Source organism: Solanum dulcamara, chromosome 7 (assembly GCF_947179165.1).
Source record: "Solanum dulcamara chromosome 7, daSolDulc1.2, whole genome shotgun sequence".
NCBI classification, from domain to species: domain Eukaryota; kingdom Viridiplantae; phylum Streptophyta; class Magnoliopsida; order Solanales; family Solanaceae; genus Solanum; species Solanum dulcamara.
In genome coordinates, this window is record NC_077243.1 from 77143582 (window position 1) to 77157465 (window position 13884).

General features: G+C 33.5%; 2 protein-coding genes across 2 annotated transcripts; both read left to right on the plus strand.

Moving 5' to 3' along the window:
- The first annotated feature begins 3016 nt into the window (after window positions 1-3016).
- LOC129894074 (putative cysteine-rich receptor-like protein kinase 9) lies at window positions 3017-3775 on the plus strand. Its single transcript, XM_055969583.1, has one exon. The coding sequence runs from the start codon at window positions 3197-3199 to the stop codon at window positions 3773-3775; it is 579 nt and encodes a 192-aa protein (XP_055825558.1). The 5' UTR covers window positions 3017-3196.
- Window positions 3776-6104: 2329 nt separating this feature from the next.
- LOC129894900 (cysteine-rich receptor-like protein kinase 10) lies at window positions 6105-9468 on the plus strand (the record flags this gene model as incomplete). The annotated part of the gene is made up of 7 exons (XM_055970501.1): window positions 6105-6405; window positions 6654-6791; window positions 6926-7047; window positions 7303-7513; window positions 7704-7941; window positions 8016-8166; window positions 8437-9468. Coding segments are annotated over 7 exons (1491 nt in total), but the record flags the coding sequence as incomplete, so codon positions are not given.
- Window positions 9469-13884: the final 4416 nt, after the last annotated feature.

Consider the following 13884-nt stretch of genomic DNA (forward strand, 5'->3'; position numbering starts at 1 on the left):
GGTAAACTATGATTAAAAAAATTGTTAGAGAGCATTTGTATTGGGTGACTTTTGTATGTTCTTTTAGTGAGTATCGCCGAGATGAAATAATGATGGAGTAATGATAGTCTTCAAATGACTTTTTGAGAGTTGAGAGAATAAATTATCCTAGAGTTTGAACTAATTTATAACAAGGCTTGTTCCTAGAGTTTGAACTAATTTATAACAAGGCTTGTTTGAATTGCAGTACATGAGGATTTAACCCGTAGAAGTTGAAACTCTAGAACAATCCTTAGGTTCAAAAAAGGTATCATGAATGAAATTTTACCTATTTCACTAAAGATGCCTATTTTAATAATGATAATGATAATGATATTTGAAGATCTTGACCAATGGAAACAAATTCTATATTGAATTCATAAGATAGAAAGGAAAGAAAGCAAATATTTTTATCAAAGAGGAAATACGCCTTGTGGAATTAAATTTGATGTCCTTAATTAACTTGGCAATTGAATGGACTAATTTGATTAGTAACTTGAAATTTGGAATTGATTCAGACGGGTACAATTAAAAGAGTGACTTGAAATTTGGAATTGATTCAGACGTGTACAATTAAAAGTTTCATTAATATTTCCAACCTACCAAAAGACCACATTTTGGAGGGTTTAGAAAAAAGAAGATTTAAGTATAAAAAAAATTAGAGTTAATAGTAAAAAACATATCTGAATTATTATTTTTTCGTAAATTTCACATTCTAACTATCAGTTGTTCTTTAATTCATACATGAACTATCACCATCTATATATTACCACACTCCTCAACTAGCAGTTGTTCCTTTTCCTATTTAAATTATCATGAAATAATCCATAGTTAAGATATGTTATAATACATACCATTTTCCTCCTTCTAGAACCCCACACGTCATGAAACTAGATTAGTCGGATCGTCATTATATTTCGCATACCAAAATGCTTAAACAAAAAAAGGTAATTTTTCAAAAAATTCTTTCATTCTTTTTTTTCTTTTAAATTTTCTTTCATTTCTTTTTTTCTACCATTCCTTCCGTCCATCTATACTTGTTCACTATACTAAAAATAGATGTCTAACAATACTTATCCAATTTATGAAATTAAGAAATGATTTTAACTTAGTTCTTAATTTACCCTTATTAGTAATTAGTAGTCATTTTCTTATTATATTTTTCAAGAAATTGTATTTATTATATTTAAAAGGTGATATGATAAAATTATCCTTCTATTTATAATTTCTTAAAAATTATGTAAAATTAATAGTGGATAAATATTGTTGGACGGAGGGAGGATTATATGGTAAAAGTCAAGGTGTGAATATTAATTATTGAAGATGTGGGCCGTGGGAATTTAATGCTAAAATGTGTGAATATTAATTTGGGGAATTTTCACATATGGCAAACCCTTTAAGTATAATTATTCTATATGGTATAGTTTTTCTAATTACTTATAATGACAAACATAAATTTTGTCATTATACAAATGATGTAGCGAATCATACAAAAGCTGTAGCGAATTATACAATCGCTACACCCACAAATTATTTGTATACCGAAATATATAAACACTGGTATGCATATGTATTTGTATATCTGTCAAGCAAGATTGAGAGATGGAGGAGAGAGGCGAGCGAGATGCGAATTTTATATGTATATCTATCGAATTGTATATGTATATTTGTCAAAAAATTGTACATATGTAACGGATATACATATGTATTTGTATATCTAGCAAGCGAGATTGAGAGAGAGGAGGAGAGAGGCAAGCGAGATCGAGAGAGGGAGGAGAGAGGAGAGAGGAGAGAGGAGAGAGACGAATTGTATATGTATATCTGTCCAATTGTATATATATATATTTATAAGAAAAATTATATAATGATATATGATATACATCTATTTTGTATATCTGGCAACAAAATTTACCATACTGAGTAAATATTTTTTCTGCGAGTCGTAATTATTTTAAACTATATTCATACCGCATAATATAGTAGAAAAATTTATCATACCGCGTAATTTTTCCTATTAATTATTGAAGATGTGGGCCGTAGGAATTTAATGCTAAAATTTGACTAAGTTGTAGAAAAGAACAAAGGAAGTTCCAATTAATTTCACTCGTCATCATCAATACGTACGCATGGATGTAGTCTTTAAGATATAGATTCAATATTAAAATTGTAATTTCCATCTAAATTAATTTCGTATTAAGAAATTTAATAAATATATAAAAAATTAAATACATAATCGAGTTACTAGCACTCGAGATCACAAAATGCAAAACCCGGCCACAAAGTTCAAATTTATATGACAGATTTGTCCAAATTTTTGCAAAGTCAAAAATGCTTATTCTAGAAAAATGATAAGCTTTTGCTAAAAAATAAATGCTTTTGAAAGAAGTATAAGTTATTTTTTAAAAGCCGGAAAAAAATAACTTATCACTCAAAATATTTTGGAAACCTTTCTTAATTACTAGATCAGACTGAAGAATTCCAATCAATTTTAAATGAGACAAACAAAAAAAAGTAGAAAAGACCGCTCAATAAATGTAAATGTGGATTTTTTTTTCTTTGAACTGTTTGAAACTTGACTATGAGAGTAGGAATGATGGCAAAAAAGATAAATTATTGCTCTAATATAATAAATATGCTTTTAAAATTGATTAGTCTGATATAAATTGCTACTTTCTAAAAGTATTTTTGAAAAAATAAATCATTTGTAACAAAATAAAAAAAACTTTTTTAAAGGTATAATACTATATTTTAACTTGATTTCAACTGATAACTAAACACTCAAATTTTGAGTATGCACATCTAGACACACCAACTGGTCTCCACTCTATCAGTTGAACATTTCGACTTACAAAATAATCATTTATACAACTCTAAAATTTATGTGTTAAGTCAATATCGGATTTCCACGAAATATAGTAGGGATAAGTTGAAGTATTTAATTGTCATTTTAGATCAAGTTAAAGTGCCTACTCTCAATGAGTGATTATTATTTGACAGTTGAAGCCAAAATTGAATGTCTTTTGACCAAACTACAGCCATTACTTCACAACAAAACATCAGCAGCCACATAAAGCATAAGCAAGTCTTCTTAGTACTCTTTCAACTTTGTCAATACTATATCTTCACATATCACTCTGTTAAATAACCAAAAAAAAGAAGAAGAAGATTTTAACATAACATGATGCTGAACTACTACAAAATTTTGTTATGTTGTATACTAATTTTCTTTTTCCAAGTTATTAATTGCCAAGTTTTCTGCCCAAACACAAGTACTTATACTGCCAACAGCACTTATAGCTTCAATCTCAAAGCCCTTTTATCATCCCTGTCCTCGAATTCTTCGAGGCCTAACGGATTTTACAACACCACATCTGGTAACACGGGGTCCGATATAGCTTATGGCATGTTTTTATGCAGGGGAGACGTTTCCCCTGACGTTTGTCAAAGTTGTGTGTCAACAACTACAAAAGATGTACAAGATGTAACATCGGAAAGTTATTGTCGGAATGGAAAAGTGGCTGTCCTTTGGGTTGACGATTGCCTGATACGTTACTCAGATCAACCTTTGGGTAACGCGATGAGATTAGTTTTTTGGAATACACAAAATGTAAGTGAACCACAAAGGTTCTTATCAGTCCTTGGAAATGTGATGAATGAATTAGTAGCAAGTGTGGCTGCAAATGGAAATAATCAACAACAACAACAACAACAACAACAACCCAGTGAAATCCCACAACGTGGGGTCTGGGGAGGGTAGATTGTACGCAGACCTTACTCCTACCAAGGTAGGACGGCTGTTTCCGAGAGACCCTCGGCTCAAAAAAAAAAGCGGAAAAGGGGGTCAGATAAAGTTAAAAAAATTCAAAGCGCTATAGAAAAATAAATCACGAAGGCATCACAGATAAAATAGAGTAATCAAAAGTACTGAAAGCAATAAATAGTAACAGAAATAGCAGAAATGAGAGTACAAGGAATTGTAATGTGCTAGTGCGCCTATGAATAGGGAAGAATAACGAGACTATGTACTAGCCTTCTACCCTAATGTGGGTCCTCCACAGCCTCCTATCTAAGGTCATGTCCTCGGTAAGCTGTAACTGAGCCATGTCCTGTCTAATCACCTCTCCCCAATACTTCTTCGGCCTACCCCTACCTCTTCTGTAGCCATCCATGGCCAACCTCTCACACCTTCTCACTGGGTCATCTGTGTCTCTCCTCTTCACATGCCCAAACCATCTCAGTCGCATTTCCCGCATCTTGTCTTCCACCGAGGCCACTCCTACCTTGTCCCGAATAGCCTCATTTCTAATCCTGTCGCTCTTGGTGTGACCACACATCCATCTCAACATTCTCATCTCGGCAACTTTCATCTTTTGAATGTGAGAGATCTTAACTGGCCAACACTCTGCCCCATACAACATAGCCGGTCTAACCACCACTTTGTAGAATTTGCCCTTAAGTTGTGGTGGCACCTTCTTATCGCATAGCACTCCGGAAGCGAGCCTCCATTTCATCCACGCTGCCCCAATACGATGTGTGACATCATCGTCAATTTCCCCGCTGCCTTGCATGATAGACCCAAGATACTTGAAACTACTTCTCTTTTGAATAGCTTGGGCACCAAGCTTAACTTCCACGCCAACCTCCTGAGGTGTCTCACTAAACTTGCAATCTAAGTACTCTGTCTTGGTCATACTCAGCTTAAACCCTTTAGACTCCAAGGTATGTCTCCAATCCTCCATCTTAGCATTAACTCCACTACGAGTCTCATCAATCAGGACTATGTCATCCGCGAAAAGCATACACCATGGCACCTCACCTTGAATTTGTCGCGTCAATGCATCCATTACCAAGGCAAATAAAAATGGACTTAGAGCTGATCCTTGATGCAACCCCATCCCAACTGGGAAATGCTCTGAGTCCCCTCCTACTGTCCTTACCCTGGTTTTGGCTCCCTCATACATGTCCTTGATCACCCTAATGTATGCCACAGGTACATCTTTAGCCTCCAAACATTTCCATAGTATCTCTCTTGGAACTTTATCGTAGGCCTTTTCTAAGTCGATGAATACCATATGCAAGTCCCTCTTCCTCTCCCTATATTGCTCCACCAGTCTCCTCATAAGATGGATGGCTTCTGTAGTTGAGCGTCCCGGCATAAATCCGAACTGGTTCTCTGAAATAGACACGCCTCTCCTCACCCTCATCTCCACCACTCTTTCCCACACTTTCATAGTGTGGCTTAGTAACTTGATACCTCTATAGTTGTTGCAACTCTGGATATCCCCTTTGTTTTTGTATAGAGGGATCATTACACTCGACCTCCATTCTTCGGGCATCGTTGCCGTTTTAAAGATGACATTAAATAACCTAGTCAGCCACTCCAAACCTACCAAGCTGGCACTCTTCCAAAATTCCCCAGGAATCTCGTCAGGTCCGGTTGCTCTTCCCCAGCGCATCCTACGAACAACACCCTTAACCTCTTCGACCTTAATACTCCTGCAATATCCAAAATTGCGACGCCTCTCTGTATGTTCCAAATCTCCCAACACAAAGTCTCTGTCCCCTACGTCATTCAAGAGTTTATGGAAGTATGACTGCCACCTCTGTTTAATGAGAGTCTCTTCTACCAATACTTTTCCATGCTCGTCCTTAATACACTTCACTTGGTCCACATCGCGTTCCCTTCTCGCCCGCGCCCTGGCTAGCTTGAACAATTTCCTATCCCCACCTTTTTCTTCTAGTTCAGCATAGAGGCGTTCAAAAGCTATCGTTTTTGCCGTCGAAACAGCCGACTTCGCCTCCTTCTTCGCCATCTTATAAAGTTCCTTATTCGTCCACTCCTCCACCTCATCCGTGCTTTCTATCAACTTCGCGTATGCCATTTTCTTTGCTTCCACCTTCCCTTGCACTTCTACATTCCACCACCAGTCCCCTTGATGTCGACTACGACTGCCTGTCGAGACTCCCAACACTTCCCTTGCTACAACCCTAATACAACTAGTCGTCCTATCCCACATACTGTTCGCATCCCCACTACTATTCCAGGCCCTCATGTCCTTCAATTTCTCTCCCATCTCTAGAGCACTAGCCGTGGTCAAACTCCCCCAAATGGAAATAATCGTTCAGGGAAAATATATGGTTCGAAAGAAGCAAATTTTACGTCACTCGAAAGAATTTATACATTTGCACAATGCATACCTGATGTGTCAAGTTCTTCTTGTGATAATTGCCTGAGAAATGCTATCGGGAGTTTACCGAGTGATGGGAAGAGAGGTGGTAGAGTTTTGCTATCGAGTTGTAATGTTAGGTTTGAGTTGTACCCTTTTTACAACGTTACTGCATCCGCGCCACCACCTCCTTCTTCATCACCTACAAGCAATGATAGAGGTAATTTCATCATACAAGTTTTCTATATATTGAGTGGGAACTCAATTTGCTCTTTTTGTGACGATAAACTATCTCATTAAATATAGAAATGTGTCATTCTTTTTTATAACAACCACAAATTTTAGTTCTTTGTTTGTTTGGTTTTGTGTGTGAGACCTTATATTTCTTTCCACTTTATTCAATATAAACGAACAGATTTCTCGATTTAAGTTTAAATGTTTGATCAAAATTTTGTCTAACTGATGCAGGAAAAGGGGGAATTGCATCTGGTGTAATCGTTGCCATAGTTGTTCCAATTGTTATCTCGATTCTACTCTTCATATTCGGTTTCTGTTGGATGAGAAGTAGAACATCGCGAGAATTCAATGTTGTAGAAGAGATCACAGGTAAAGTGAACAGTTTTTTAGTTAATTATACTCCTTCTGTTTCAATTTCTTTGTCTGATTTTGCCTTGACATGGAATTTTAAAAAGTATGAAGAGTACTTTTTAACTAGACATTTTTTTGCTTTGTATATATAGATGGAGATGAAATTTCAACTGCTGAATCTTTGCAATATCAATTGAACACTATTCGAGCTGCCACGACTAACTTCTCAACTGACAACAAAATTGGTGAAGGCGGATTTGGTGTTGTCTATAAGGTGAAGTCGGTTTTTAGGACACAAGGGGTGTATTTGATATGTCTGAAATTGTTTCACAACAAAATATTTTCTACAAGAAAGTCATTTTCTAGTGTTTGGTTACCAGATCAAAAGGGGGGAAATGACTTCCCTCTCATCTTACGCGTCTTACTTTAGACGTTATTATAAATCTTTATGACTCAAACACACCCCTTATGTTCAATCCATCTTCCCTTATATTGTTAACTTCACGTTGATATCCTATTATAATCTCAGGGTATACTTCCTGATGGACAAGAGATAGCTGTGAAGAGGCTATCAAGAAGCTCGGGACAAGGCATAGAAGAATTTAAGAATGAGATTGTATTGATCGCGAAGCTTCAACATAGAAATTTAGTGAGATTACTGGGATGTTGCTTGGAAGGAGATGAAAAGATACTCGTCTATGAATTTGTCCCCAACAAAAGCCTCGATTATTTCTTATTTGGTTGGTTTCTATCTAATAACATTCATTTTATATATTTTTCTTGTTACTATAATCGTTTGTGTAGAAACAACCTCTTGCAGAAATACAATGTAAGACACGTACATAGATCAAATGTGGTGTGGTCTGGTCCTTATAGAGTGATTTCTAAAGATATTCAAGAAAAACTCTGTTTGTGATAAACTTTGTTTAGATCCTGAAAAGCAGCAGCTACTAGATTGGTCGAGACGTTACAAGATTATAGGAGGGATTGCCCGTGGACTACTTTACCTACATGAGGATTCTCGTTTAAGAATTATACATCGCGATCTCAAAGCAAGCAACATACTGTTAGATGCAGAAATGAACCCGAAAATATCAGATTTTGGAATGGCAAGAATATTTGGAATTGATCAAAGTGAAGAAATAACAAACAGGATTGTTGGGACATAGTAAGTTTGAAAGACTTTTTTTCCCTTCTAGGCTTTTTTCTAGCTAACCGTCGTGCTTGTTTGTTGTTGTAAAGTGGTTACATGTCACCGGAGTATGCTATGCACGGACAATACTCTGTTAAATCAGATGTTTTCAGCTTTGGCGTTCTGGTGTTGGAGATCATAAGTGGAATAAAGAATAGCGCGTTTTACCAATCAGATGGTGCTGAAGATCTTCTTAGCCATGTAAGTTTACATTCATAAGTTCGTTCATCCTTAGGTTTGTCTTCCGTTAGAGCTCAACGTTTCATCCTGTATACCCCTTCCTCTAATGATTATCCAACTTGACTCTGACATTTGCCATGATAGAGCCAAGTAGATAAATAAAGACATAATACATAAACGTACCATTTAACTTAGTATCAGTTGACGTCTATGACCTCCAACTTTGGATGTGTACAAGTAGACACTTAAACTTGTATAAAGTTTGAATCATTTGATGGATAAATCATGTAGGTTTGGAAGAATTGGAGAGACGGAACGCCATTGAACATAATGGATCCAGCATTTGCAGAATCATACTCGAGAAATGAAGTGATACAATGTATACATATAGGATTGTTATGTGTTCAAGAAGATGTCAATGAAAGACCTACAATGGCATCTGTGTTGCTCATGCTTAATAGTTACTCTATCACCACTCAAGCGCCTCAACAACCTGCATTCTTTTTTGGTAGTCGATCACAGATGCTACCAAATAAAGGGCTGGAGTCAGATCAATCTACAAGCAAATCAATGCCATTGTCCACGAATGAAGTAACCATTACAGAAATGGAGCCAAGATAGATGGATACATGTTTAATATCCACAGAAAAAGTTGAAATACTTTATGGCTCACAGCATCCAGCAATGTCTTAGAAAAGCTTTACAATAACTTTTAATAGAATAGAATTCCACCATCGGTACAAAAAGATTGCCTTGTTGTCTACTTTTTGTTTTCTCACAAAATGGTATCTGCTATATTTGACAGAACCTTTCCCTTACATACTAATTATTTTTTAATATTGGTATTTCAAAAGCTATAAGGAGCTTTTTTCCTCAAAATTCCTATATATCTCAAACCTATTGAAAAGTATCCTTTATCCCGAGTGAGAGGCACGTAAGTGGTAGTAAGAATTATGGCATTGGCAGTAGAAACATAGAGATCTACTGACTTCATGAACAGACAACATGCGACAGGAATTCCATAATCATCATAGAATGTACAATAACATTTTGGTTCTTTTTCGGAAAAAACAAAATAACATTCTGATTCTGATTTATGCTAGAAGAAGGTTAGAGTACAATAAGCAGCAGCATCAAACAAACAAAAACAAGTTGTATGACCATAGAATGTTACACATGTGGTTTACTCCAATTTCTTATCTTTTATCCTCAGATATCAGTTAGCTCAAGACACATAAGGAAAAGGAGGACGAAATTGAGGTAAGAGAACAGGTACACAAAAATGCAACTTTCGTTTAATTGTGACAATTATCTCATTCGTGACATTTTTGGCTTCTTTACTTTGTACATACAGATCAGTACTAGCCAATGAATTAACATGATAATGTCAAGCTAGAGCATTGCCAAATAGAACTTGTAATGCATAGAGTGGTAAGTGGTAACATATGATCTCTTATTTGCAAGGAAGTAAAGTGTTCTTGCATTTCAATTTTGTCCGACGCAATATAATATCCAACAATGCGAGAAATCTATTAAACATAATTACATGTATGTTAAGGAGTAATCACTTCACATAGAATGACAACAAAATGGTGCTAGTCAAGGAACAGATCATCAGTTAAATAGGAAATTATACCTTCGAGGCAATGTTTACATGATCACGGATCCCAACTCTTCCTCCTAAAGTTACATAGTCACTTATGCTAAGAAAACAAAAGGACAGATGTTTAGATTAATCAAAAAAAAAAGAAGAGGAATAATGTATATTCCTGAAAGCAAAAAGTTTACTGAACTAGAAAGTTAAAATAAAATCGCTGATCAAATCCAAAAAGATGTTTTACTTTCATTCAACATACGTCACTGATCCTATCGATACACGTATTTGCACCTATTTCTACATGGTTTTCTATTCTCGCCTTCAGGGTCTGCAGATAAAGGTAAAACAAAAGATTAATAAGCTGAGAAGATTACAAAAAGATATAGCTCATAAAACTTCAAGTAAATGAAAAGGCATTCAGGATAAGCTTATATAATTGATCTGTTATCAACTTATTTTAAAAAATAAATATAAAATTATAGTTAGTTGATGTGGCATCAAACAATGAAAGAAAAATCTAGGTTTAGACCAACTACTTTTAGCTCAAGCTCAGTCGGGACTGATTTCATCGAAAGAAAGGTCAAGCTTGAGCATAGGTCAAACAACAAAGTTACGCTCAAGTGCTTACTGAGCTTCAGTACAAACAATGAGCCATTAGCACAAATGATCATGGACCAAACTCCAGGACATTTTTTTCTGATTAGAGAATCAAGTCCAAATAACTATAATCTACATCAGAAATCCCTTGGGATCAGCTTCTAATTCTAATATTTTAAAGGACCAAAAATATCAAAATGATAAAGGACAACTTAGAAGTAATATGAACAGACAAATGTTGAGTAGAGATGAAATGATAGGCTAAGATGACAATGAGGTTGAAATCGAGGACAAAAGTTGACACTACGTGCGTGAAATGTCTTTCTAAAATATAACACGAAATGACATAAAAATAAAGAATATTTAAGTTGTTTTCATTAAAATTCTAATAAAGCACATGTGCATGTAAAACATATAGACCTCCTAATGCTTTAAGAAAAAAAAACCTAGGTACACAATATTTAGCTTCTAATAAATCATTTACAATTATATTGGGATAGTCAAGGTGGAATTATAGTGGTTGAGGACCGAAGGTCTTACAATAACGGTAAAATATGACTAAAAAATTAATAAAAATGAAGGTGTCAGAGAGCGTTTGAATTGGGTATTTTTTGTATGTTATTTTCGTGAGTATCGTCGAGGTAAAATAATGAATGAGTAATGATAGTCTTCAAGTGACGTTTTTGAGAGTTGTGAGGATTAATTGTCCTAGAGTTTGAACTAATTTATAGCAGGATTTGTTCCTAGAGCTTGAACTAATTTATAACAAGGCTTGTTTGAATTGCAGTACACGTTCATTAAGATTTAACCTATAGAAGTTGAAACTCTAGAATAACGTCCTTGAGTTCAAAAGAGGTACCATGAATGAAATTTTCACATTATTTCATGTACCTATTTCACTAAAGATGCCTATTTTAGAACTTATATAATAATAATAATAATAATAATAATAATAATAATAATAATAATAATAATAATAATAATAATAATAATAATAATAATAATAATAATAATAATAATAATAATAATAATGATGACGATGATGATATTTAAAATAGAAAGGAAAGAAAATTTGAATGGACTAATTTGATTAGTGACTTGTGGAAAATTCTATAATGATATTTCAAAGAGGAAACACGCCTTGTGGAATTAAATTTGATGTCCTTAATTAACTTGGCAATTGAATGGGCTAATTTGATTAGTGACTTGAAATTTGGTTCAGACGTGTACAATTAAAAGTTTCATTAATATTTCCAACCTACCAAAAGACCACGTTTTGGAGGGCTTGGAATAAAGAAGATTTAAGTAAAACAAAAAAAAATAGAGTTAATAGTTAAAAATATATTTGAATTATTATTTTTTCATAAATTTTACACTTTAAATATCAGTTGTTCTTTATTTATATTTGAACTATCACTATCTATATATTAACGCACTCCTCAACTAGTAATTATTTTTTTTCCTATTTAAATTATCATTAAATAACCGATAGTTAAAATGTGTTATAGTACATATCATTTTCCTCCTTCTAGAACCCCACACGTCATGAAACTAGATTAGTCTGATCATCTTATATTTCGTATACCAAAATGATTAAACAAAAAAAAAGGTATTTTTTTTAAAATTTCTTTTTTTTTTGAAATTTTCTTTTATTTCTTTTTTTACTATACGGTAAAAATCAAGGTATGAATATTAATTATATACTGAAGATGTGGGCCTTTGCGTAGGAATTTAATGCTAAAAGTTGACTAAGGTGTAGAAAAGAACAAAGGAAAGCTCCAATTAATTTCACTCTAGTGTCTAGTCATCATCAATGCGTACGCATGGATGTAATCTTTAAGATATAGATTCAATATTAAAATTGTAATTTCCATCTAAATTAATTCCGTATTAAGAAGTTCACTAATTATATAAAAAATTAAATACATAATCCTGTTACTAGCACTCGAGATCACAAAATGCAAAACCCTGCCACAAAGTTAAAATCTATGTGACCGTATTTGTCCATATTTTTGCAAAGTCCAAAATGTTTATTTTAAAAATGAAAAAGTATGATATTTGTGCTTGTACTTATAGAAAATGGTCATATTTATCCTTTATCATATTTTTTTGATATATTTTTTCGTACTATCCAACTTAACTTGTGACACATATTTGTCCTTAAACAATTAAATATCATGTCACCATTTTTATTATACTACTTAACGCCTACATGGTGCCTACATAAATATATTTATACTACCCTACGTGGCTCCTACATAAATATATTTTATCTGACCCATTTAGTATTACCCGACCCACCCAATGTGAAGACTCATCAATTCCAACCCCAATACCCAATAGAGCCTTCAAATTCAGCTCTTCAAACAATGATTTAAAAAACCTTTATTTTTTATTTATTTTTTAAAAAAAGCTCATCCTGTGCTTGCCCAAGTTGGAATTCCAAATCTGCAATTCTTGTTCCACGGTTCCTTTGATTCAGTGGATCAGATTGAGCATCTCGTGGAGAACGACGAATTTAGGACTCTGGTCAGTCACTGGCCGATGGTGTAGAGGATGGGTATTTGGATTGATGGGTCTTCACATTGGATGGGTCGGGTTTTATTAAGTGGATCAAATAGAATATATTTTTGTAGGAGTCATGCAGGCGCCACGTAGGATAATAAAAATATATTTATGTATGAGTCATGTAGGCACCATGTAGGATAATAAAAATGGTGACATGATATTTAACTATTTAAGGACAAATATGTGTTTAAAATTGGATGAAAAAAGTAAATATATTAAAAATATATGATAAAAGGTAAATATGACCCTTTTCTATAAGTACAAGGATAAATATGACCTTTTTCCGTTCTTAAAAGATGATCAATTTTTGCGAAAAAATAAATGCTTTTGTATGCAGTAAAAGTTATTTTTCAAAAACCAAAGAAAATAACTTTATCACTCAAAATATTTAAGTAAAAAAAAATTAGAGTTAATAGTAAAAAAACGTATCTGAATTATTATTTTTTCGTGAATTTCACACTTTAACTATAAGTTGTTCTTTATTCATACCTGAATTATCACCATTTATATATTAACACACTGCTCAACTAGCAGTTGTTCTTTTTTCTATTTAAATTATCATGAAATAACCGATAATTAAGATATGTTATAATACATACCATTTTCCTCCTTCTAGAATCCCACACGTCATGAAACTAGATTAGTCGGATCCTCATTATATTTCGTTTACCAAAATGATAAAATAAAAAAAAAGGTAATTTTTCAAAAAATTCTTTCATTCTTTTTTTTCTTTGTAGTTTTCTTTCATTTCTTTTTTCTACTACTCCTTCCGTTTATCTTTACTTGTCCACTATATTAAAAATAGATGTCCAATAATACTTATCCAATTTATGAAATTAAGAGATAATTTTAACTTAGTTCTTAATTTATCCTTATTATTAATCAATACTCATTTCCTTATTATATTTTTTATGAAATTGTATTTATTATATTCAAAAGGTGATATGATAAAATTATTCTTCTATTTATAATTTCTT